Consider the following 25,173-nt stretch of genomic DNA (forward strand, 5'->3'; position numbering starts at 1 on the left):
CACCTTTGTGTCCCGGAGGTTTCCCCTATCTCGCTGACGCACCATCAGGTAGTCAATGGTTGTCGTCGACCTACCTGACGTGTATGTAATAAGCTTATTATCCACTTTCTGGAATTGAGTATTACAGATCAACAAATCAGCTCCATCAGCAAACTCCAAGATCCTTTCACCTTCTCCATTTCTCACACCATATCCATAACCCCCATGGACTCCCTCAAAACCGTCTGGACTCCTTCCCACATGTCCATTCAAGTCTCCTCCAACCACAACAACTTCCTCATCTTTCACATTTTCCATCAACTTCTGCATCGCACACCAGAACATGTTCTTCTCTTCATCGCTTCGACCGACCTGCGGGGCATATCCCGAGATGACGTTCACCAAGAGCTTTCCGATCACGATTCTCACCATCATCAACCTTTCACTCACTCTCGTCACACTCACTACACTGTCTACAAACTCCTCAGAAAACATTACACCAACACCATGCACGCCTTCCGGGCACCCTTGCCACATAAACTTGTACTTGTACATACGAGTAATAGTTCATCTGATTTTTGAATGCTCGTTTCCAGGTCATTTCCCGAGGGACACCTGCCTCCATCAACAGAAATTAGCAACGTTGAGCCCGATTCATAAGAACTGTGTCAAAACTGACCAGTTAGCCTTCTTCCCATCAAAAGTGAGCCGATGGAATCGATACCTGCAGGAGATGGAATCATCTTTTATCGGATTCTCTGATGACCAAAGAAGAAGAGTATAATTTTCGGGCACAGGAGGTTGAAGTGGCCAAAGGGCACACAAAGCACCTCGACGTGAACAACAGTGCGGATCAAATTCTGCGGCCTTGAGATGTATGAAAACGTACCGTTTCAACACAATGGGAATTTCTCTTGGGGATTGTCAAAAAAAAAAGAAGAAGAAGAAGATGATCTGCATTCGAATAAAACATCGAATCCAAATCGATCAATTTGTTTTCATTGCTTTTTACACGACCCTCGTACAATGGGCAACTATGGAAAGCCCTTCGTATGTATCTATTGTGTAATCACCAAACCTCCCCCTCGGGTATGCCGCGAGTATCCTCACTCCCCAAACACACCCGCAGCCTCTTGATGCCAGCACGAGTTATCTGTTGGCAATCGTACAGCTCAACACGCTGGAGTGAAGTGCAGGCCTGAAGGTGCTCCAGCGATCTGTCCGTCACTAATGGGCAGTTGTCCAGCTCGAGAACGTGCAAACGGTCATGTGCACACGCGCCGTGTCCCAGATGCTGGATTCCCTCGTCGGTGATAAGCTCACAATGAGACAAGCTCTGCAGGTACAAGGAAGGGGGGGGGAATAAATAAAATAAAATAAAAACCCAAGACAAGCTTCCTGGTTCCACAGGAATACTCAACAGTGATGCCGACGAATACATTTAAAATCCACGGCTTCTGAGACATCCCGACTTATACAACGGTTACCTGCCAGGAAGGACACAAACGAATGAATAATTTAAATGTTTACATCACACAATCGAGTGATGAACTTGCTTAATACTTCATACATCTTTCATGAATTCCCATTTCCTTTTTGAAGACCATGTAACTCGACACACCTCCATCCCGATGTCAATCAATACCTTCCCCCCCCCCCCGCCCCCTGAGTCCAATCATCATGCTCACCTTCATTCCTCCTCCCTTTTCTCTCACCTGCGGAACCAACTGCCTGTATCGTCATATCGTGCTCTCCTCTTGAGTACTTCAACAGTGCAGCTGATCACCATGTGGTCTCTCTCTCTCATAATCACCACTGAACATTTGTACACTCACTGACCCCCCCTGCCAAATTTCTCTGCCTGACACTCCCCTCTCACATTATGATGCATTTGTGTGTTCCTGAGTGCTCATTTCTCTCCAGAACACAGCCCCTCTCCTTTCCATCGGTTTACTTATAGCCCAAAATCATTTAGCTCATTCATGAGTGATACATGCAAGCCAACAGTTTATGAAATTCTAAAGCCAACCCACGATCGTAGCCGGCGGCAAGTTCCGGCAAGGCCACGATCATGGCCGGTGGAACGTTCCTGCGAGGTTACGATCGTGGCCGGTGGAACGTTCCCGCGAGGCCACGATCTTGGCCGGTGGAACGTTCCCGCGAGGCCACGATCATGGCCGGTGGAACGTTCCTGCGAGGTTACGATCGTGGCCGGTGGAACGTTCCCGTGAGGTGACGATCGTGGCTGGTGGAATGTTCCTGCGAGGTTACGATCGTGGCCGGTGGAACGTTCCCGCGAGGCCACGATCGTGGCTGGTGGAATGTTCCTGCGAGGTTACGATCGTGGCCGGTGGAACGTTCCGGCGAGGTTACGATCGTGGCTGGTGGAACGTTCCCGCGAGGCCACGATCGTGGCCGGTGGAACGTTCCTGCGAGGTTACGATCATGGCCGGTGGAACGTTCCCGCGAGGTTACGATCGTGGCCGGTGGAACGTTCCCGCGAGGTTACGATCGTGGCCGGTGGAACGTTCCCGCGAGGTTACGATCGTGGCCGGTGGAACGTTCCCGCGAGGTTACGATCGTGGCCGGTGGAACGTTCCTGCGAGGCCACGATCGTGGCCGGTGGAACGTTCCCGCGAGGTTACGATCGTGGCCGGTGGAATGTTCCCGCGAGGTTACGATCGTGGCCGGTGGAACGTTCCCGCGAGGCCACGATCGTGGCTGGCAGCACACAAGCAGTTAATTTCTCCATTTCAGTTTGTCAGATCACACATGGTGAGGAAACACAATGATATCGACAATTGTCCTCTCCATGCGTTGTGTACTGCCTTCATCATGTATCTGTTGGTCAAGTGTATAAAAAGAAAAAAAAAAAAATGAAATGATGAAAAAAAAGCAGAAATGGAAGAATAAATAACAGCCAACAGGCAGAGCAACAGGAAATACAAGAATGCACAAAGCAGTTGGTAATGCAGTGAAGAGAAGCACGATAGTGTCAGGTTGGAGGTTTTATCCAAAGGGAGAGGGGTGGGGGGTCGAGCTGGAATCTCCACTCCCTGTGTGTTAGGAGTTCGCAGCCACCTACAGGATGTTGTTCGATGAGAAGGTGGTAATGAGTTGTTTCGGAGGGTCACAATTGTGGTTCATGACAGGATATTGAAACGTCACGAGGATAATTTGTACTATTCCATGTTATGTCGAATTCTTGTGCAACATTACAGCTCCCGGTGGGAGACGGCAATTTCGAGATTCTGCCTGGAGTGAAACAAGCAGCAGTTGTGATCATTAGCAAAACGGAACTGCAGAAGGTCACATGGTTAAAGGAGGTTTCGCCATCAAATGAGCTGGAAACCAGCATTTCATTCACACCTGAAATGAAATCAAGTACCGCGAAGTCTCCAAAATATAACCCACAGTGGAACAAAAGGCAATTGCAATGAGAATAGTTTACCATTCCCTCCATGTTCCACACACGTCATCCACCATTCGTTTTTCATTTCCTCAGATCACTCAAGTGCTGCCGGAGATGAACGAGATTTCAAACGGATAAATGTGTGAATACAGGTGCAGATGTCATGAAATGATGGTGCATCTTCCTTAACGATGGATGTGCTTCCTCTTTTCGGGTTTTACAGTACAAGTCCCCTTACTCGGAACTTCCGACCATTAGCCTCATCACACCTGGTTGCCAACCTATGGTTATCATTCAAATGCTGAGCATCAAGCAAGTGCCATTTATCAGCGGGTACCATTAATGAAGTCTTTGGAACGACTCGGCCGGGGTTCAAACCGCCGACCTCCCAGACTCAGGGTGAACCGTCTAACCATGACACCACCGAGTCGGGTATCACCGCACGAGTGAGACAAATGCGCGTGCAAAGTCAGGAAATACGTGAAAAACATGGTTGCCTCAAACTTTCCTTTCAAATTTTGGACAATGTAAACGGCAGATCGACGACCTGAAACCACCCTCCGATACGGATGATTATTAACAGCAACACAATGATCGACATTTTTTCTGACCAGCACTTGCAGCCGAGGGCAGTGAAGAGAGAGTTGCAAAAGCGTGGAGTCTGTGATCTGTAAGAAATGAGAGAGAGAGAAAAAGGAAAATGAATAGAACCGCTCCGCACATCATATCAAGGCCTTCAGTGATGGGAAAGTTTCAGTTAATCAATCGATTTAAAGAGCATTTCATGGAATTAAAAAAAAAAAAGGTTCATTGTGTTGCACTCTTGGTTTCACTCAGAAACGAAGCTCTGAGCGACTTATACCGCCCACCGCAAAATTGTGGTGCAGCACCGGGCGCCCAAGGTTCAATTTGTCTGAAAAAGAGTGTAAAATATCGCTTGTGAAATGAAACTTGGCATCGGCATGACTCATGCCTGTACTCCGATAACTTGCTCATGGAAGAGCGAGAACACTGAATGGATCAAGATGCAATGGGACAAAACGAGCAGTTGGAGGTGGGGGGAGGGGGGGACACCAACAGCAGAGTTGAAGGAAAAAATATAGATAAACATGGACAAGGAATGGGTTGGACAGGATGGATACAGAAGGAAACTTCTCCCCCCTCATCACATATTCTCTCCGTCTCCCCCTATCCCCACACAAAACCTTCGCTCATGTTGCTTTAACCGCTCATAAATGGAAGCAAGCACATGGGCCTGGATTGAAGTGAATGTTTATGATATATATATATATTTTTTTTTTTTTTTTTTAAACTTTTCTTGGATACGGAGTTGATGTTTGCAGATTTGTATATTCACAGTGGAAAATATCAATCCACAGCTTCTTCAGAAATCTTCGACTGACAAAGTCCAGACCGATCTCAATTGAGCATAACAAACCTGAGCGCCGAGCACACAAGTTTTGAAAAAAATTCTAAACCACAACACCGATGGCTCATCATAAACATTTGAAAACGATATCACGTGAGTACATCACGTGATGCATAAAACCTTTCGGTGCCCAAATAGCACATTTCCAAATCTCAACGTACCTGGATACATTCCTCGAGATCCATTTTCTCCAGCTCGTGACAATTCTAAATGCACGCACACAACGGCAACACGCAAAAAGTCATGGCCTTGTCGACGAACGCCAAATAGCTGGTTGGCAATTGGGTGTGTGTGAAGCTTTAAACGAAGTTTGAAAATGCAACAAATATGTTCAGGGTCGATGAAAGCATGAGGGCAGACATTGGTCCACCAATCAGGTTTGAGAGGCTCGTAAATCCCCCCTATTTATTTGAGACCCCCCCCCCCATGTTCAATCTGACCCAAGAACCTAACCCCCTTTTTCCCATTAAACAAGGTATCCATAGTCACAAATTCCTGATTTGTGAGGTTTTCCAGGAACGTAACCCTCGAACCCTGTGCGCTTTGTGCTTTGAGTATCTGTGCTTCGAGTTCGGGAGGCGGCCTCCATCTCTATTTGACAAAGGGATAATGCACAAGAACACCAAACGTGCCCTCACAAACATCTTGAAATCAAAGGTGAACGTTCATCTGGAAATTCCCCAGAGTGCCAATTCATCCTTGATGGAGGTCATCTGATGCAGAGCGTGCCTTGGCTAAATGACGCCACATATAACCAGGTGTACAACACATACGTGGCATATGTTCTCAACATTTATGGCCCTGAATCCATGATAGTTTTCGATGTGGTTTCACAATGTCCACCAAAGCAGCAGAGCAGCAACACCGAGCAAACCCAGAATGCCTCTACAGACATCATCTTTGAGCTTCGTACGACGACGACCACGCCTCTCAAAGCTTTCTTGACAAACCGCAAGAACAAAGAAAGGTTCATCACCAAGTTCGAGGGCAATGGTGCGGCAAGCAAGCAGAGCACTGCAGATGCTGATTACCTTACTCCTCAAACTGCAATGACAACTGCAGTGGATGATCAAATCAGACCTGTTGTGGTCGTAGCCACTGACACAAATTTATTGGTCATGCTCACTGTACAGGCCACAGCTGGTACGGACCTGCATATGCTCTTCAGACTCAACACACGATCTGTTTACAGCTTTCAGGAAATCCAGAAATCCATCAGTTCCACAGTGAAGGCCCATCTCGTGTTCATACATGCCATTACCGTTTGCAACATGGTTTCAGCCCTCCGCAACATGGAGAAAAACAAGGAATTGACCATTTTTGATCGTGGAGTGGAGGACTTGAGGGGGAAGAGGGGGGTTCTGAATCCATTTTCTCAGCCGGGCTCGACTCATGTTGAAGTTGCATGCATAAGTGAGCTATTTCTCCGAAAGTTGGATGGGGCAGTTTGGTGTACCTCTCTCGACAAGCGTAACATACGGTACATGAGGCGAGTCAGCAGAACCGCAGTCTACTCATCTGAGTTCCAACTGGAAAGCTTGCCCCTAACTTCAGCGACTGCAAAGTACCAATCCTACAGAGAATACTCAACAGTGCAACAATGGTTGGGCAATGAGTTGTCTTCCACTGAGTGAGTATGTTACATCTTCCGGTGGCATTAGTTTGTTACATGTTCCATTTTCTGCGTCTGGCATAACTCAAGATATTGTTACGGTTGTGGGAGGAGATGGAAAAATATAAGAGGGAATATAGCATTGTGTAGAGTTTGCTTGGTCCGTGGACGTGTAGGAGGCATCTCCATGTAACTAAGTTAGGGAACCTGTGAGCTTAGGTGTTATGCGTCACCACACGAGGGGTGGTGTCGTGTTTATTAGCCGAGGGAGTAAGAATAAGTTCCCCAGAATGTGATTGCCCTCTGTGATTTTTCACGGTGTTTTTATATTTCAAGATCGGCAGTAACGGTGAGGAAGGCGTCCCTGAAACCGCAACAAACAGGCAGAAAGCCACGCCTTCAAAGGTTGACAACAATCGAAGTTATGCCCCCGAGGGTCGATTGGTGGGCGTGACATTAGAAGCTCGCCGAGCAGGAGAAGCCCCGCCATCCCAGGTTTGGTGCGAGCAGGCCACGCCTCGGAGGGGAAGATAGATAGGATAGATAGGACAGAGGAGATAGGCGGAAGACCGCACACAGGGAGGGACGAGGTGCATTGTTTGGAGATGCGAGAGCGGAGGTTGAGCGCACACCGAAAAGGACGACACGACGATTGAATTAGCGTTGAGGTGGTTTGGCTCACGTGGTGAAGTAAGATGCTGGCTTTTTGCTTGTGGTCGGGTCGATGAGGACAATCAGAGCACCCGAAGCCATTATACTGGGGCTTTGAGCCTTTATGTGGAGTGCTGCTCGCGGGTTTCCTGGTGTGCGTTCGTCCCGCTACGAGAGAAGCACCTCAATTCCAGTTCCACAAGGATCAGCTCTGGGCCAAGCTAAGCAAAAGGAATAGTTTGGAGAGAAGGTTTTTCTTTTCATTTTGCGTCACCTTGGTCTGTATTTGAGTCTGTGTACGAGGCCTCGACCGTCGCATTGATTTATTTCATATTATTATCATTTCCTTTTGAAATTATCTTCCTTTTCTAAATATTTGTTTATGTTCATTAAATGTATTCCTTTTAAGAGGTCGTATCTGTGCATACGTCAAAGGGCGGAGGAGCTCCTTGTGAGCCAACGGCCATCCATATCTAGTGCCCAACTGTGTCTGCGGACGTCCTCCTGCAGTTGGGTCACTCCTTATTAGGAGGTTGGTGGCAGGATTTGCACTCCGGCCACCGTAAAACCCTTCATTCCGCAAAACGCAAAAACGCAAAAAAATCTGAAAACCCACTCCGTGGGAGTACCTCCTGTGCAGCTTCCCTTCGCAGGGCAGCTCACCGGATGACGGGATTGGGGCAAAGCCTTCGGGACCCCCAATCTTTGTAGGAGGGAAATCACGGGGTAACATCCCTGGGTCAGATTGCGGGAGAGTGTGTCGGAGTGGTGCTGAGGTGTCGTCCACCAGACGGCGGTCTCCTTGGGTTAACCTGAGGCGGTCCCTTCGGGTGGGTGCCTGGAATGTCCTATCCCTAAGAGAGGATGATCACCTGTCTCTGTTATCATCTGAGCTCAAGCGTTTGGACATCGGGATTGCAGCTCTCTCTGAGGTTCGGAGACCGGATTGCGGCGAGATAATGGTGGATGGTTACACCTACTATTGGTCTGGTCGCTCTGATGGTTACCATACCCAAGGAGTTGCTGTAGCTGTGTCCAATAAGCTGACCCCAATGATAATTGAGGTAACACCGGTCAATGAGCGTATTATGAGATTAAGGATTCGTCACTCCTCAGGTGTCATTTCCCTGGTCTCTGTTTATGCTCCGACTGAGGCGAGTGATCTCACCGTGAAGGATGCATTCTATGCCACACTCGAGTCTGTGGTTGATCAGTGCCCCAGACGAGATACACTTCTGGTCTTGGGGGATTTCAATGCATCGACTGGAACTGATAGGGATGGTTATGAGGTGTGTGTTGGTCCCCATGGGTCAGGAACTATGAACCAGAATGGCACTAAGTTCCTTGACTTTGCAAGAAGTCATGAACTTAGGGTGGCTGGTTCATGGTTTCAGCGCCCACAAGCTCATCGCTGGACTTGGTATTCCAACGCTGGCGGTGTGGCAAAGGAGATTGACCATGTCCTCATTGACGGTCGTTGGAGGATGATCCAGAACTGCAGGGTCTACCGGAGTGCTCAGTTCCTCAATACTGACCACAGGCTTGTTGTAGCAACTCTAAAGCTGCACCTTAAATTCTGGAGAATGGTACCATCCCAGCCGAGGCTGGATGTTGCCAAGCTCAGGGATGAGAGAGTAGCTGAGGAGTTTGCGAACAGGCTGAGTGGACACTTGGGGGGTCTGGGTGCTTTGGGGGGTCCTGAAGAGTTGTGGAGCGCCTTCAAGACCACCGTCCTTGATGTTGCCGGTGGATGCCTTGGAGCTCACCGCAGGGCAAAGAAGAATTTTGTCTCTCAAGGGACACTGGATCCCATTGACCAGAGTCGCAGGGCCAGGCTGAATGGCAGATCTGAGCTGTTCAGGGAGCTGAGGCGTAAAACTGTACGTGCACTGAGGGTGGACAAGGAGGCCTATGTGCGAGGAATCTGTGAGGGGTAGAGCTTCACCTGTGGACAGGTGATTCTCGTCCCGCTTACAGGGGAATTCGCGCATTGCGTTCATCCAAGCCCATCCCTCGGAGCACTACAGTTCGAGCAGAGAGTGGTAGGGTCTTGACAGAGGAGTCTGAAGTGAAGGCCCGCTGGGCCGGTTACTTTGAGCGGTTGTACCAGGCTGATCCCCCAACTGTCGAGTTGGACGTCAAGGGTGTTACAATCCCTGTTGCTGACCCTCGAATCAACTGTGGTCCACCTTCGCTTGTGGAAACACGGGCTGCGGTGAACCAGTTGAAACGGGGAAAAGCTCCAGGGATCTGTGGCATCCATGCCGAACTTCTCAAGGCTGGTGGAAATGCTGCACTCGTGTCGTTGCATGCAGTTTTGTGCTCTGCCTGGAACACAGGCATCATCCCAACTGACTGGAAGAGGGGCCTTGTTGTCCCTCTCTGGAAAGGGAAGGGTGATCGCCAAGATTGCAACAACTACCGAGGGGTGACGCTGCTCTCAGTGCCGGGCAAGGTCTTTGCTCGGATAATTCTCGATAGGGTTCGCCACCATCTGCTTGAGCACCAGCGTCCAGAGCAGTCAGGCTTTACACCAAAGAGGTCAACGATTGACCGTATCCTTGCACTTCGTGTCCTCACCGAACGCAGACGAGAGTTTCGGCAGTGGCTGCTTGCAGCTTATGTTGATCTCTGTAAAGCGTTCGATTCAGTGAATCGGGATGTCCTCTGGAGGATTCTTGGTCTTCGTGGGGTGCCACCGAACCTGATCGATCTGATGTCTGAACTCTACTCTGGTACTGAGAGTGCTGTGAAGTGTGGTGGTACCATCTCTGACTTATTTCCAGTTGTTACTGGAGTTCGTCAGGGATGTGTACTTGCCCCCACACTTTTCAGCACTTGTATGGACTGGATTCTAGGGAGGATGTCGGAGAGATCAAGTTGCGGTGCGTCGTTTGGGAATGTCAAGATCTCGGACCTTGATTTTGCAGATGATGCAGTCATCTTTGCGGAGACTTTAGACATCCTCTTGGGGGCCCTCGAGGTGCTGAATGAGGAGTCGGAGCCGTTGGGATTTCGGGTTTCTTGGGTCAAAACTAAGATCCAGGCTTTCGGTGACATCTTGGATGCTGCTGTCCTGTCTGTGTCTGTTTGTGGTGAGGATGTTGAGGTCGTGGAGAGATTCACTTACCTTGGCAGTGAAATTCATGTCTCTGCTGGTTGCGAGTCAGAGGTCAATAGACGTCTGGGTCGGGCCTGGGGAGTCATGGATTCACTGGATCATGGGGTGTGGCGCTGCCGGTACTTGTGCGGGAGGACGAAAGTCCGAGTCTTCAGGTCCTTGGTACTTCCAGTCTTGCTCTATGGGTGCGAGACTTGGACACTGACCAAGGATCTGAGACGGAGACTTAATTCCTTTGGTACCAGGTGTCTTCGGAGAATCCTTGGCTATCGCTGGTCGGATTTTGTGTCCAACGAGCGGTTGCTGAGAGAGACTCGGATGAGATTTGTTACCTGCATAGTGCGTGAGCATCAGTTGCGGCTGTATGGACATGTGGCTCGTTTTCCTGACTCTGATCCTGCTCACCAGATTCTCTCAGCGAGGGAGTCTCATGAGTGGAGGAGGCCAGTGGGTCGACCACGTGCCTCATGGTTGCAACAGGTTGACCATCATCTCAAGGAGATGGGGATGGGCCTGGCATCTGCCTGGGGGATGGTCAGACGGAGGCCCCTGGAGTACCGGCGGAAAGTGGACGCAGCGACGTGCTGTTCTGGCACATGCTCCCATACCTGACCTGACCTGTATCTGTGCATCCGTTCCATTCCCCGTGCTCCTCCGCCCGTCCGCCGTTGTCCTCCGCCATGCCCTTAGAGCACGTGTTAAAATCTCCGAGGATCAACGTGTCCGCCTCCTATAATAAGGAACCGCTCGGCAGTCCTGGGGGGCTGTGTCTGTGTTAACCGCCCGGCACCACAACTTGGGTCGGGGAGTTAACCTGGGCCGGCCACCTCCGCGACAATATCTTGTTTGATTTTCCAAATTATACCACAAATGTAATCCTCAAATTGAAATTATGAGGGTTCCTTTGAATTCCCCATACCCCCAAAAAATCAGTCGAGACCTCAAAATCATCTTCCTATGACAAGTGATAACAAAGTTATGGCTCTTGTATTGTTTTCCTGACATTCACAAATTGTGAGTGGCCATCTTGGATTCTAAGTTTTCCTCAAGTGGGATTGTTGGGGACTTTACTCCACGGTGTTAGGTCGACATCAAAGCAACTTTCCTGAAAAAAAAATGAATAAATTAGCTTTCAACATTTTTTTCTTTTTCTCGGTTTAAATTCATGCACTTGTGCGACTGGGCCAATGATTCTTTTTCTTCTTATAAAGTTCTGTCAGTCCCATTTCTTGGAGACCGCTTGCACCGACTAACTTGAAACTTCACGCGATTGTTCCTCGTACTCAGACGCATATCCTTAAATTAACCTGATCGGTCGAAAGGCTTGGCGGCCACCTTGGTATTCCATTTCGTTTTTCTCTCGAACAAATTAAAAACATCTCCAGAAATGCTGAAAAACCAATCAATGTGAAACCTCACATCACTCATGGGATTCTGTGTGCAGCCTGTGGCTGCTGGTTTGCATCGTTGCTGGGAGTGCGACAGTGTGGCTGATGTCCTGTAGGTTCGGGCAGGAATTTTGTTTCGGGTGCCAGTGATAGCTCACCTACTCTTGATGAAGGACACAGTGGGACCTTTAACGTCCACAAAGTAATGTCAGCAGACGAAACGCCAGTTTAACGTCCATCCGAGGGACGACACATACACGTTGATGAATCACCCTGCCTATGAAACACTGGGATGACAGTTTGTAGCTGGGTCGGGATACAAACCCAGGTGAGACAGCTGAGAGGTGAGTGTGCGTACCTCCATGTCGAGGACATCCTACCAACCAAATCCCACGTTCATCATTGAAGGACCAGGGGGCCTTAGGTTTCCGAATGAAATTAATCTCCAAATAAAATCGCCAGCATGGGCCAACTGCTTTTCTACATTGAGAAGTTGTTAGACACTTAACTTCTTTGTCAGTAAGACTATTGTATGTATCAAAGGATCATCATAACCGAGTGACATCGTCCACGGATGTGATAAGAGCGGTCATTGAACTTTTGACAAGCTGAAATTACAACTTCGTGGAGTTCACTTTGTTCGATTCCTCGACGTACAAACAAAATTAATGATGGTAACTTCAAATAAATACGAGATTTTGGGTGCAATTCGCAGGAAATTGATACGTTATTGTATTTCGGCCCCCACTTATACCCCAACCCCAACACTTTGTTTCCCCAAATCCATAACTGCTTCATGACTCGTCATAGATTCCCCACTGTTAAGTGCAACTTGCATCAAGCGCAGGTAAAAGTTGTCGACAATGAACGAATCTGCATCAACGTTGTCTGACTGATGGTGGCTCAACTATGGATCGTACAGCTGGAGCTCGGTGTGCCCTTACTCTGACATAACTACTCAATTGATACCTACAAAACGTAGCACTCACGACTTACCCTTGCCAGAACCTGAAAACCTGCATCAGAGAGCTGCGAGCAACCAGCCACCTCCAGGATCCTGCACAGAACAACAGACAAACCACATTCAAATTAGGCATGGTGAATGCACCATAAACCTTTTATTCTTTGGTCCTTTCTTCACCGATTGGTGTGATCATTACGACCCGTTTGCTGCACTTGACATTGTGAGTGAGATGCAGCATTCACTCAACTGTCAAATTCAACTGTGTGCACGACAAAGGCTCAGCATTAAGATGAGTACAAAAGCCTCATTAGGCCCAAGTCAGAATCAAAGACTGTCCAACATTTTTTGCACAGAGTGAGGAAATAAAATAAAGAGAACCAACTAAAGTTTGAATGAGCCTTGACCACTGAATAAAGTCCTCAAAGTCTTTGTGCGTGCGTGCGTGCATGCGTGCGTGCGTCGCTTCATTCTAAATGGTTCCTGCTATTGGAGAATAAAAAATAGGATTGTACGTGCTGAAGCTCATCTGGATCAGGAGTAACAGTCCCTTAACTTCCACCCACCGCACCCCCCCCTCCACAGACCCCTCAGACCCTGATGTTTTTTTTTATGCCGTGAGCAAACTTTGGTACATCATGGGTGATGGGGGCTGTGGTCAAGTTTCATCGAAATTGCGTGTAGTTTTGGAGAAGAGAGCAAATACCTTTTTTGGGGGGGGGGACAAGACCCCCCAGTAAACCCCTTTAATGAGTGCAGATTTTTATGCAGTCACTACGCTTTGGTATGTCATGGGTGATGAAGGTTGTAGTCAAGTCTCATCAAAATCGTGTGTTTGATTCAAGCGATGACTGAAGTGTTTACTGACCGAGAGACACTGCTCAATCGCATAAACTCACCTGACTGAAGTCCAGGTGAGCTAAAAAAAAAAAATATATATATATATATATATATATGGTGCCTTTGGAAAGGGAATAATCGATTTAGTTGAAACATAAATCTGTGTCTGTTTAATCTTAAGGATGTCCCTTTTCAAAGCCCATTTCCCTGGATCGATGAAGAATAAGCGGGACCTCGAGCTTTAATGTCGCGGTTTAAACGGTAAAACTTATTATTTTATAACAACAGGAACCCGTTCGAAAGACATGGCAGGAGCACACAAACTACAATAACAACTACAACAATTACGTGTTATAAAAGATCCTTTTTGTTTTATTTCATTCGACGTCCTCATTGATCGTCACAGACAGACAATGCAAAATGTTTGTGAAGTTCAACTTGCTGTGTTTTGATTAAACCCGAACAGGAGGAACGGCAACTACCCACAAATGGATGGAGGGATCTAGGAAGCTGAATTTGGGGAGAAAAGTGAAGATATGATTTGGCAAAAACGCTATTTTTTTATCTTTAGCTCACCTGTTCGAAGAACAGAGAGCTATAGCGATACCCCCGGCGTGAGCGTGAAAATGTTAAAGTTTTTGGTGCAAGTTATTTTTTAGAAGCTTGCCATTCATTTAATATGTGTACTAGGATGCTGATATTTGGCATGGAGGTTCCTTCGGGGTATATTATTGGTGTAGTGAAGTTGAAATAGAAAAAAAAAATTCAATTTTTAAAAAAATTTTGACCTGTTTTGAACTTAACTTTTTTGTAGCACATCAACGTTAAAGTTTTTGGTACAAGTTATTTCGAAACTTGCCATTCATTTAATATGTGTACTCGGATGCTGATATTTGGCATGGAGGTTCCTTTGGGGTATATGATTGATGTCGTGAAGTTGGAATTTAAAAATAATTTCAAATTTTTTAAATTTTTGACTTGATTTGAACTTAACTTTTTTGTAGCACATCAACGTTAAAGTTTTTGGTGCAAGTTATTTCGAAGCTTGCCATTCATTTAATATGTGTACTAGGATGCTGATATTTGGCATGGAGCTTCCTTTGGGGTATACTATTGGTGTAGTGAATTTGAAATAAAAAAAAAATAATTTCAATTTTTAAAATTTTTGACCTGTTTTGAACTTAACTTTTTGGTAGCACATCAACGTTAAAGTTTTTTCCTTTCTAATGTTTTTATCTACCACACTATTTTTTACTGATTACAAGAAACAAATACATATATTGCTTTAAAATTATTTGGATCAGACTTCACTGCAATGCTTTATAAAAAATATGATTAGACTAGTCTTTTAAAAACGATAAATGTATAAACAGGCGAGCATTGGGTGGCTTTGACACCAACTTTCTGGTTTGATGAAGCAATTAATTGCATTATGACTTAATTATTATATTTCCCATCCTGGCAATATCTCAGGCACCATATGAGCTCGGAAGCTGATATTTGGACTTGACAGCGATCAAGTGATTTGGCGATAGAGTATTTTTGATTAATCAATTAATTGATTAAATACTTAATTATTATCTATTTATTAATTGCTTATCTCGTTTATTTCTCATCTTGGCAATATCTCAGGCACCATTTGAGCGAGAAAGCTGATATTTGGACGTGACAATGACCAAGTGATTTGGCTATAAAGAGTATTTTGCACTTATTGATTACTTACTTAATTATTATCAATTTATTAATTGCTTATCTCGTTTATTTCTCACGCTGGCAATATCTCAGGCATATTTTGACCGAGGAAGCTGATATTTGGACGTGACAATGACCAAGTGATTTGGCTATAAATGGTATTTTGGATTTTTTTGTTAATCAATCAATTCGTTAATTATATTCATTTTTGGACTAATTATTTAATTTTCAAAAAGTTACAGATTCGGATGAAACAGTGGTGGTTTAGGTCTGCTATTTGGCAAATGATTGAGAAATTAATTATTTAATGATTATTATTTATTTCTTTTAATTATTGCAATTAATCTATTATTGTACATTGCTTCCTCCCAATTCCGACTCGATGTGCTGCAAGGTGGCATCGCCAGGCGCCGGAGGATTGTTATAATTTATTTTTTTTCATGGGGGCAGTGTACTTTGAATGTACCACTACTTGTACATTTTGAGGTCAAAAGGTCAACATAAGCCAAAGGTCAACAACTTCGGTCAGATTTATAAGAACATCAATTTTCATCTGATTGCCTTGAAATTTGAAGATAATTTGCACATCAGGTCACGACAATGACGTCTTTCTTGTTACATGGCAAAAAAAACATGTTTAACACTGGGTTATTAAAAAAAAAAAACTAAAATGACCACCAGCATACCAGTCAGCCAACTTTTAACAGATCGCAAAATAAAGTGAGGGGCACATGTATGCCATCATGTACTGTGTTTATGTCAAGTTTGAACAAAATTAGACCATGCATGTTTAGTTAAATGATTGGGAAACGTTTAAGTAAAAAAAAATTGCCACCATCGGCCATTTTTGATCTGATCTCAAAAATAAATGATGTGCATATGTAAGCCATCATTCGTTATCAAGGTGCCAAGTTTGAACAACATCGGAAAATGCGTGTCTGAGAAATGGCTGTGGACGTGCTCAACATCGGGTGTTTTTTTTTTTTTACAACTAAAATGGCTGCCGTCGGCCATCTTTGATCGCACCACGAAACAAAATGATGTGTTGATGTATATCATTTTTGCGTTGTCTTTGTGCCAAGTACGAATAAAATCGGTCCATACATGTCCGAGGTGTGGTTGCAGAAGCACACATGCGCACGAAAATAGAGACCAAATCTTTCAGCCCCCGTTTCGGACGAAGTCCAATGGGGGCTAACAATGTATGGACATGACGAGCATCAATAAGAAGGGAAAGAGCAGAAGAAGAAAAGAAAAGAAAAAAAAAACGCTGTCCGTTTGTGATGTGAAGAAGAAGCAAGACATCGAGCATTTCGCCTTCGGAGGACATTTTTCCGTTCAAAATTGTTCGTCGGCAATAATGATAATAGCATTACAATATTATTAACGTTATTACAAAATAATAATGATGATAATAATGATATGAACAATTATAATCATGAAAGATGATAACAGGACCAAACCTAAAACAACATCGCCTAACTGAGTGAGAAAAATTGATAATCAAGGCAAAAATGACTGAATACAAATGTAACTCAACCGTGCAGAATGTTGCACACATACACATACACATACACATGCACATAACCTCCCATCCCCCGGCTCCCTAGAGCTCCCATAGGGAGCGGGTGTTTCTCGTGGAACGAAAGCACAAAATAATACAGGATGACATCGAAACAAAGCCAAAGTCTGAACTGTGACAAAACTGTGGAAACAATTGAGTTTTCAATTTTACTTTTGGACTCGACACACAGCATTGTTACCAAATGTTCAATGGAAATGAAGCCATAAGCCTTTGGACATGAAACAAGCACCTGTGAATGAATGAAGTCCTCACCTGAGCCGAAGGCAGTTGTTTCCCAAAGCGGTCAGCAGTGCATCGGTGAGCAGGGTACAGCTCGACACAGACATGGACTGCAGTTTGTGACAACCCCGGCAAACGGGAATGAGGCCTTCATCAGAGACGCGCTTCAAGGAAGGACCAATGGGAGATCAAAATGAGTCGGGAGACAGATTAGAGATGGAGTGAAACAGGTTAGAGTTTCAAAAACAAAACATACATCGTGATGGTAGTGAGTGGTGGAGCAGGATTAGCACCAATTTTACCGAGCAGTTTTGCAGGTTGAGCGTGCTGAGCTCCGGACAGTAGCGGCCAATGTGTCTGAGTGCAGTATCATTCATCTGTGAAGGGCAGAAATCATTTGTTTTAATCTTCTTTGGGTAGCGGGTGCATCGAATGAGGACGTACTTGAAGTCCATCACTTGCTATGCAGGAATAAAAGTGTGCCTGATGACCCTGACCCTTAAACGCAAACACTGTTCCACCACCACGAGGGAGTGACCAACTACCTGGAGAACCACAAAATTTAGTTTGTCATTTCAATAGAAACTATAGACAGCTTTGAAATAAAAAAATGTTTATCAAATTATAGTATTTATAGCATCCTGTAACCAAGAAAGCGTTATCAAACTACCTTGCTCACCTTATTAAACAATGAGGGGTCAGGCCGATATCATGACCAAATGCCATATCGACCGTTCATATTTGCCAGTCAGCTAGCCAGCCTCGACAGCACTATGGTTCTATCTGGTGATTCTTGAATCTCCGGACAGAAGCATGCAATTTCCCACACCACGGATACAAGCCGCACGCACTTCCGAACAAAAAGTGGCCGTGCCGGGTCTTGCCTGGAGGCAACCCTTGAGCAGCAAGGCCTTGAGATTCGGGCACTCGCGCACCATCGCCGTGATGCCATCCTCGGTCACTTGGTCGCACCATGACACATTCAGGTGCTCCAGGTTCTTGCATCCCTCACTGTGCCGGAAATGAGGGGCAAAGAGAATCAAACGATTGATTCGAAACCAAGGTTATACATTTCTGGAAAGTTTTTAACCTCAAGTTGATGATAAAATAAATAGCAGCAACCTGGGCCAGGAAACCAAATAGATACATGATGAAAGAATTTGATATTTGGAGCGCATGCTGGGTTTGTGCTGAGCAAGAATTCCACATCTGATATTGCTACCTCAATAAACGACCTAAAACGTCACAGGCTGGAAGGCCTCGTGCGCTTGCCCGTTTCAAAAAATATGTTTCGGGCTGGCTGCAGTGTTCAAATGGCTGGAACATGTATGAAGAGCAATCAAGAATGTGCCCATCGAAATCCAAAGGACAAACATCAGCTGTAGATACGCAACGCCAAATGGAATCAGTGACGCTTGGCGAAACCGATAGGCCATTCGAGCAATCTCTGTGGCATTGGAAAAAAAATTCCGATGCTCCCTCAACATACTGCCACTTGAACCCATGGATGAGCAGGTGCAACAAAGGAAGTCCTATGGTTCGACTCGCAAAAGAATCCTGGAACTGGATATCAGATAATAGTTTCGCTTGCTCGATCAGAGGGCACACAACAAATGAAAGATCAAGTCGGTGGATTTTGTTAGGACGCCGCAAATAGGTCGCAAAAGACATTCCCAATGTCCTCCGAGTTTACCTCAAGGCCTTCAGGGAGTAGTTTGTGATGACCGTGCAGGAGGTCAGGTCAAGATGGCGCAGCTTTGAGCAGAACTTACCCAAACTGCCACAGGTACTGCAAAGAGATGGACAGAAAAGGAGGACATGTGAGGTGTAGCATCTGCAAATAGCCAATGGGATAGGTACCCAGCCAGCACAGGAGAGCAGTGGAATGAGTGAAATATAGCCGTGACTCACTTGTCAGTGATTTTAGTGCAGCCATTCAAGCTCAGCGTCTCAATGTTCCTGCAGTTTTGGGCAAATGTTCTGCACGACACAAGAGAGGAGTGATGACACAAATAAAGGCGGATTCATCGCCATCTGCATTATTACGAGAAAATCTTTTGTTCATTCACTAATAAACCATCCAGACTGATACAACAAAGCAACACAGGAGAATGTCTGCCACCAAGGTATACCAAAACAAACAAAGTTCAACTTTATCCATCAGCTCGATCAGGTTGCATGGGAAGTACAAATGTTTCTCAATGCTGTTGACAAAATTTGAGGACTGAGCTTTCTGTGATTGCAGAGATTAGAGATCATGTCATTACTGTTAAGGTACCAGGCCGAAGAGGGGGACACACTTTCTAGCAGTGCTATGTAACAGTAATAGTGGATGCATTAGACAGCTATTTTGACAAAATCATATACACGATATACACCATATACATACACCCCCGACGGGGGGGGGGGAGGTAGTGGATACCTGGTGCTGCCCGGCTGTGTGAGCTTTTTCCGGCGGTGGTTTCAGGATGTGTTTGACGTTGATGTGATCAAGCTTCCGGTTCCGGTTCTTGAGTAACGGTGGTGTTCTCTCACGGTCTCTGCCGACTTTCTAAAAGATAAGTTCCCCGGTCGTTTTTCGTCGCGTTTTTGTGCTGTTATTGTGTTGTCTGTTTACTGTGTGTTTGTAGTTCGGTTTTGTTTCAAAACTTGTTCTATTTGGTGAGTATTCGTCGGTCTTTTCATATCGGGTTTCCTTGAGGCCTACCTTTTCCTTTGTGTGCACAATCGCATTATTATAGTTTCTATTTATTACCTTCAGATTTTTTTTCACCAAAATTCCTCCACACTTTAAATACCCTCGACTTAATGTCTTCCATACTAATAAATGGCTGTGTGTGCGTGTCCTCCATAACTTCAAAACCATGAAACCTAGCAGCCTGAAACCTTGCATGCATACGAAGAAAACTCCAAGGAAGTGCAAGACCAAAAATTGGGAGTTTGGGTTCATGAAAACACCCCTTTTGAGGATAATTAACGGCCTTAAGTATAATCCTTCATCAGGCGCATCCCCGGTCACCGCTCTCTAAAGGGGCTAAAAGCGTTAGCTAGGTAACTTCGCTGGGGTCTGAAGCCGCCATGTTTTTTGGCCTGCTCAACCATACCTTGACTCGCTGCAGGTCGCAACAATTTCTTAACGATAAAGTTTTGGGTTTTTTTCAATTTCCTCACTCATATTATCGAATGATTCTTCATCAGAGCTATGAATTGCTGTATACATCAATCAAGTCGGTGTTATAGTTTTCAAATTAGGAGCTTGGAGCGATTTCATGCATGACACGATACGATTTTCCACGATCTACTCTAATGGACTAATTAAAGTATATCTTAAAAATATTATTTCGGTTTTGCAGATCGGATATCTTGCGGATTAAACAAGTGTCAAAATCTGGAGTGAAATCTGGCAATTTAAAGAAATAACGAGTTTATGCCTCAGCTGATGTACCTATTTACTTGAAGCAAGCAAGGCTGTGTTCGTTCTTTCCTTCTCCATATACACAAGAAAATATGAAATTTCCAAAGCATGAAACTTATATTTTTTGACTGTTTGGAGAATTATATTGAGTGAGCAAAAGATTTCAGAATGTGCCAAAATTAACCAGCTTCATTGAGCTGTGCGATTTTATGCATTCACTGCTTGACGACACGCCCTGTCCCCCAGAGGGACTGTTCATCCAATGCCTCTGCCAGAACTGTGTCTATATTTTTGGAGGTTTCGCAAGGTGCTCCACAGGGAATCAAAGCAAATCTGGGTTTAAGTCCAGACGGGAGTTTGTCTCTGGACAGCTTTTCTCCGGACGCGTCCGGGTGGTGTTTATGTCCGGACGGGAGTGCGTCTCTGGACGACCTGTCCCCCAGAGGAACTGTTCATCCATAGAGTCTGCCAGAACTGTGTCTATATTTTTGGAGGTTTCGCAAGGTGCCCCACAGGGAATCAAAGCAAATCTGGGTTTATGTCCGGACGGGAGTTTATCTCTGGATAGCTAGTCTCCGGACACATCGGAACGGGAGCTTGTCTTCAATGTGTCTGAGCAGTGTTTGTGTCCAGACGGCTTGGCTCGGGATGCGTCTGGCTGGTTTTGTCTCTGGGTCGTGTTTATCGTATAACCGGTAGAAAATACATTTCAGACTATTTTGTTTCCATCCTCACTGTTATTCGATGCAGAATCATTTTGATGAGACGGTATGAATCGTAATTGACGCTCCACCGCACGTCTGCCTTCCAATTCTCTCACCTCACATTGTCTTCCCTTCCCCCACCCCTCTTTGCTCCCACACCCCTCTTCGCTCCCCCACCCCTCCTTTGCCCTCCACCTCTTCACTCTCCCCTTCACTCTCCCCCCCTCTCTCTCTCTCTCTCTTCCCCCCTCTTTTTCTCCCCCCCCCCCAGCGAAATGATGGGTGATATTTTCAAGTAAAATATATTAAAAACATCAATAAAAATAATTGATACCTTTTCCCTTCTCACCTTATACCCTCCGTAACCACGTGTTTTCTCTACCCCCTCTTCCTCTTCCGATAACTTTCACCGACCAATATAATCTTCCTTCCACCTTAGCCCACCTGCATTCACCATATGCCTTCATGATTTTTTCTTCAACCTTTCCTTTACCTAATCTTTATCAAAATTGTTTTTTTTGTTTTTTTTAAACAGTCTCTTAAAATGTTTCAACTTCTTTCACCCCACCACCTTGAATCTACATCCTCCGAACTCCTCACCTGTTATACCCTGTCCTTTCCCCTCCCATATTGCCCTCATCCTACCTCTGCTCTCAGCACCTCATCACTGTCTGTTTTACTATCAGCTCCTACTCTGGTGTCCCAAACTGTGTGGTGTTCTAACATCTGTGGGCTCCATTCTAACCGAACAGATATGTCACTCTCTCAATCAGTACACTCAACATAACAAACATGCTCTTTCTTTCCTCTCACCAAACCTCCCCCTCTTCCCAAACCCTCAAATACCACAACCAAGTCTCATCACTCCTCTCTCCCATCACCCTTCTGCCCCTTGGCCATGCCTGGTCTCATCATCTCCCCTCCCTCTCAAAGCTTCCTTCTCACCCCTCCCTCTCAAAGTAACCTTCACACACTTCCCTCTCACCTTTCTGAAAAAACTGGCCTCTCACCCTTCTCCCTCCAATCTCCCTCCTCTCTCCTTCTCAAAGTTGCCCCCACCTCTCATCCACAAAGCTGCCTCCTACTCCTGCCCTCTCTCTTCCATCTCATCCCTCCACCTCCTCCAGTCTTCAATTTCCCTCTGCCCCCTCTCTTATTGCTCCCCACTGCACCTCATCCCATCACCACCGAGCCTTTTCTCCTCCTCATGCGGCCCTCTTCCCAAGCTCTTCTGCAATCCCCCTGTTACGGATTAGTAAAACCTATATAAATCTTATATGATTTGGAAAGGTTATGTTTTGTATTAGACATGATTCTGATAATTTGGGGACAAAGGCAACTCGAGTTTCAGTGAATTAATTAAATGAGATGTGAATGTAGGACAAAGGATTTGTGCACAGACATCGGCATTGTGACATCAAGATGGATTGTCAACAGAGCTTTGAAGATGACTGGTGTTGAGGCTGCATGTTTTGACCAATAGGGGCTTTACACTCGTATGGTGACGTGCACGATCTGAGTGAGAGTTTTGTTATGGGAAACGACGTGCTGAACCAATGGCTAAGCTGTGGTCAATCTTTGGATTCAGACAAAGTGTCACCTTGCTTCGAGATTGACCTTGCGAGTTTGCCATAAAAAGGTGAAACGAGGAGCGATCGAGAGAAGGAGAAGCTGATTTGACGTGGAGGTGATCTTTGAGGCAAACCATACATCCAGCTCCAGCAGCGTACGGAGCCTTGGAACGGTGGAGTGCTGGACGTACAGCAGGAGACAGGCAGTGGCGGTATCGTGAGCATTTGCATTGAGCACACGGTGACCACTGACCTGGTCATTGATCCAGTGCACCAAGCTGGTGTACGGCTTCACTCCTGCTGGCAGATCGGTTGTGCTCACGAAAGCCAACACAGCACGCCGGCAGCTTCCCTTTGCAGCAGTGCGCCAAGGTCGTTCCCTCCACCTCATGCCTTCTCTTGGTTTGGCTGGAGAAGCGGTGAGATACCACTCTGCATGATAATTCCCGTGGGGCTCTCTCTCTCTGCACTCAAAGCTGATCACTAATCTGCAAATTTCCTGTGCAGAAGTTTATAGTTACTGATGAATTACTGATTGAATTGAATTGTGATTGCATTACAACTGAATGATAATAGTGCATTTTAACCATCGGTTTAAATAAAATGCATTTTAAACTTCCTTCTGTTGAATGTCGCTGGTTCGGCTGCATGTTTTAACCTGCATTTCACCTGGTTGGTTTTCAAATGATTGAAAAGTTTAAAGTGATCGTTTTTATTGTCTGCCGTGCTACCCCTTGGAACTCAAGAAACACTCCTTTCAAGGTTTAAAGGCCACACATAACACCCCACACTGTGAACAACTCTCCCTACCTCCCCCCTCCTCCCTCAACCTACCCCTCCCCTCCCCTGCATCTAAAGCCAGCTCCTTCCCTCTTCCTTAACAATGTAGACCCCAAAAATCCAGGGCCTTCGCTCTAACCTGACTGGTCTTTCCACGCAGGTTGTCATTGACAAACCAGACATAAACTGCTTCACAGAAACTTTTCTCCTTCAAGATGTCTGACTCCCTCGTTACTCCCTCCTCCCGTGTGACAGACCTGAGCCTCGTCCTGGCGGGGGAGTTGCTCTCTTAATCAAAACTCGATTCCTCACTCTCCATGCACTGCCACCACTCCCCCACACCCCCAGAAATACCTCTGGCCAAGGCTTCCCCTCCTCTACCACCTGATGTTTACATTGTGTTGTACCATCCACCAAACAATGATGACTCCATTTGCACCTCGCTTGCCGAAAACATGGACCAACTTCTATCCTATCCTCTCATCCTCATATGTGGTGACTTCAATTGTCATCATGCCAGTTGGCTGGGTGTGGGTACCTCCCTCACCTGCCATGGCAATTCAGCAAATGATTTCTGCAATTCATTAGGACTGACACAATCGGTCAACTTCCTGGCCTGGATCTCAACCAACGGTACTCTGGATCTCATTTTGACCAATTTCCCTGGAAATATCTGTTCTTCCTCTGCTCCAATCGGTTCAACTGACCACATGCTAGTCAAAGTAGACATCTCTCTGGCTGTTATTAGAGAACCATCTCAGAGCCGTCGAGTCAGGCATTTCACTCAGGCTGACTGGCAGGTCTCCAAGGAACCATCAAATTTCTCGACTGGTCTCCCATCTCTGCTTTCTCTGACATCAACTCCTGCTCGGAATTCTTTCAAAGAAATTTGCTCTCTCTCATGCACAGATTTATCCCATCTTGTCTTCAGTTGTCATAACATTCCTCCTGCCCATGGTACACTGAAGCTTGTGGCAAGGAAGTTCTGAAACTACTTGCCTTTGCGTCCTTCCACAAAGCTCGGAACAAGTGTGTGTGTGTACCCTCAGGAGAGTCAGGAAACAACATCTTTCTAATCTCAAGTCTGAACTCTGAAACCTGTCTCCCTCCACCAAATCCTGGTGGCATCTGTTTAGGTCTGTGTCTGGTGTATGTTCCCCCTCCATCCTCTCCCTTACCTCAAATGGCTGCACAGCTGACATAGCACATGAAAAGGCTGAATGCCGAAACTCCGTGTTTGCTTTGAAATATTGTGTCCCAATCCCATTGCTTTCTGTACCCACCTTACCCAGTCACACCCAGCAGTTCCTGGACTCAGAGTCCTTTTCTCCTGACAAGGTGGACAGCTTGCTGTCAAACCTCGACTCTGATTCTTCAACCGGTCCAGACAGCATCAGCCCACCTGCTTTAAAAACCAGCTCTGCTGCTCTTGCTCACCCTCTCTGTCTCTCTCCACCCCAGCTCTTTTCTCAACAATCCTCTTGAAGAGTTGCTTTCATTCAAGCTTCTGGGTCGCACTAACTGCCATGATCTTTCCTGGGAAAGCCACATTTCCAAGCTTGCCTCCAAAGCCAGTCACCGACTGGGCATCCTCCATCATGCAAAGTCCTTCCTTGGCACACCTGTGCTCCTGACCACGTACAAAGCTTTCATCCGCAGCCGCATGGAGTACTGCTCTCCTCCCTGGGCTGGTGCTCCCGCCTCTCACCTTTCTCGGCTTCACGCTGTGGAAACCAAGGCATTTATGATCATTGGTATCTCCCGTGATGAGGCCGAGTCTTTGGGTCTCTCACTCTCTCACCGCAGGCAGGTCG

General features: G+C 46.0%; 1 protein-coding gene across 3 annotated transcripts in view; it reads right to left on the minus strand.

The window, feature by feature from the left end:
- LOC147029196 (F-box/LRR-repeat protein 2-like) overlaps positions 1-25,173 on the minus strand; it is a 75,133-nt gene that overhangs the window by 6,389 nt on the left and 43,571 nt on the right. For all 3 annotated transcript variants that reach the window (XM_085880141.1, XM_085880142.1, XM_085880140.1), the window contains exons 6-14: positions 18,801-18,869; positions 18,583-18,678; positions 17,774-17,900; positions 17,192-17,266; positions 16,923-17,053; positions 12,589-12,649; positions 4,982-5,026; positions 4,003-4,059; positions 1,103-1,315 (exon numbers count right to left, since the gene is read on the minus strand). In XM_085880141.1, coding sequence (XP_085736267.1) covers positions 1,103-1,315; positions 4,003-4,059; positions 4,982-5,026; positions 12,589-12,649; positions 16,923-17,053; positions 17,192-17,266; positions 17,774-17,900; positions 18,583-18,678; positions 18,801-18,869 — 874 coding nt within the window. The remainder of the gene's footprint in view (positions 1-1,102; positions 1,316-4,002; positions 4,060-4,981; positions 5,027-12,588; positions 12,650-16,922; positions 17,054-17,191; positions 17,267-17,773; positions 17,901-18,582; positions 18,679-18,800; positions 18,870-25,173) is intronic.

The sequence above is a fragment of the Eptatretus burgeri genome, chromosome 4 (genome assembly GCF_056783735.1).
Source record: "Eptatretus burgeri isolate ZD-2024b chromosome 4, Ebu_testis_v1, whole genome shotgun sequence".
Classification (NCBI taxonomy): Eukaryota; Metazoa; Chordata; class Myxini; order Myxiniformes; family Myxinidae; genus Eptatretus; species Eptatretus burgeri.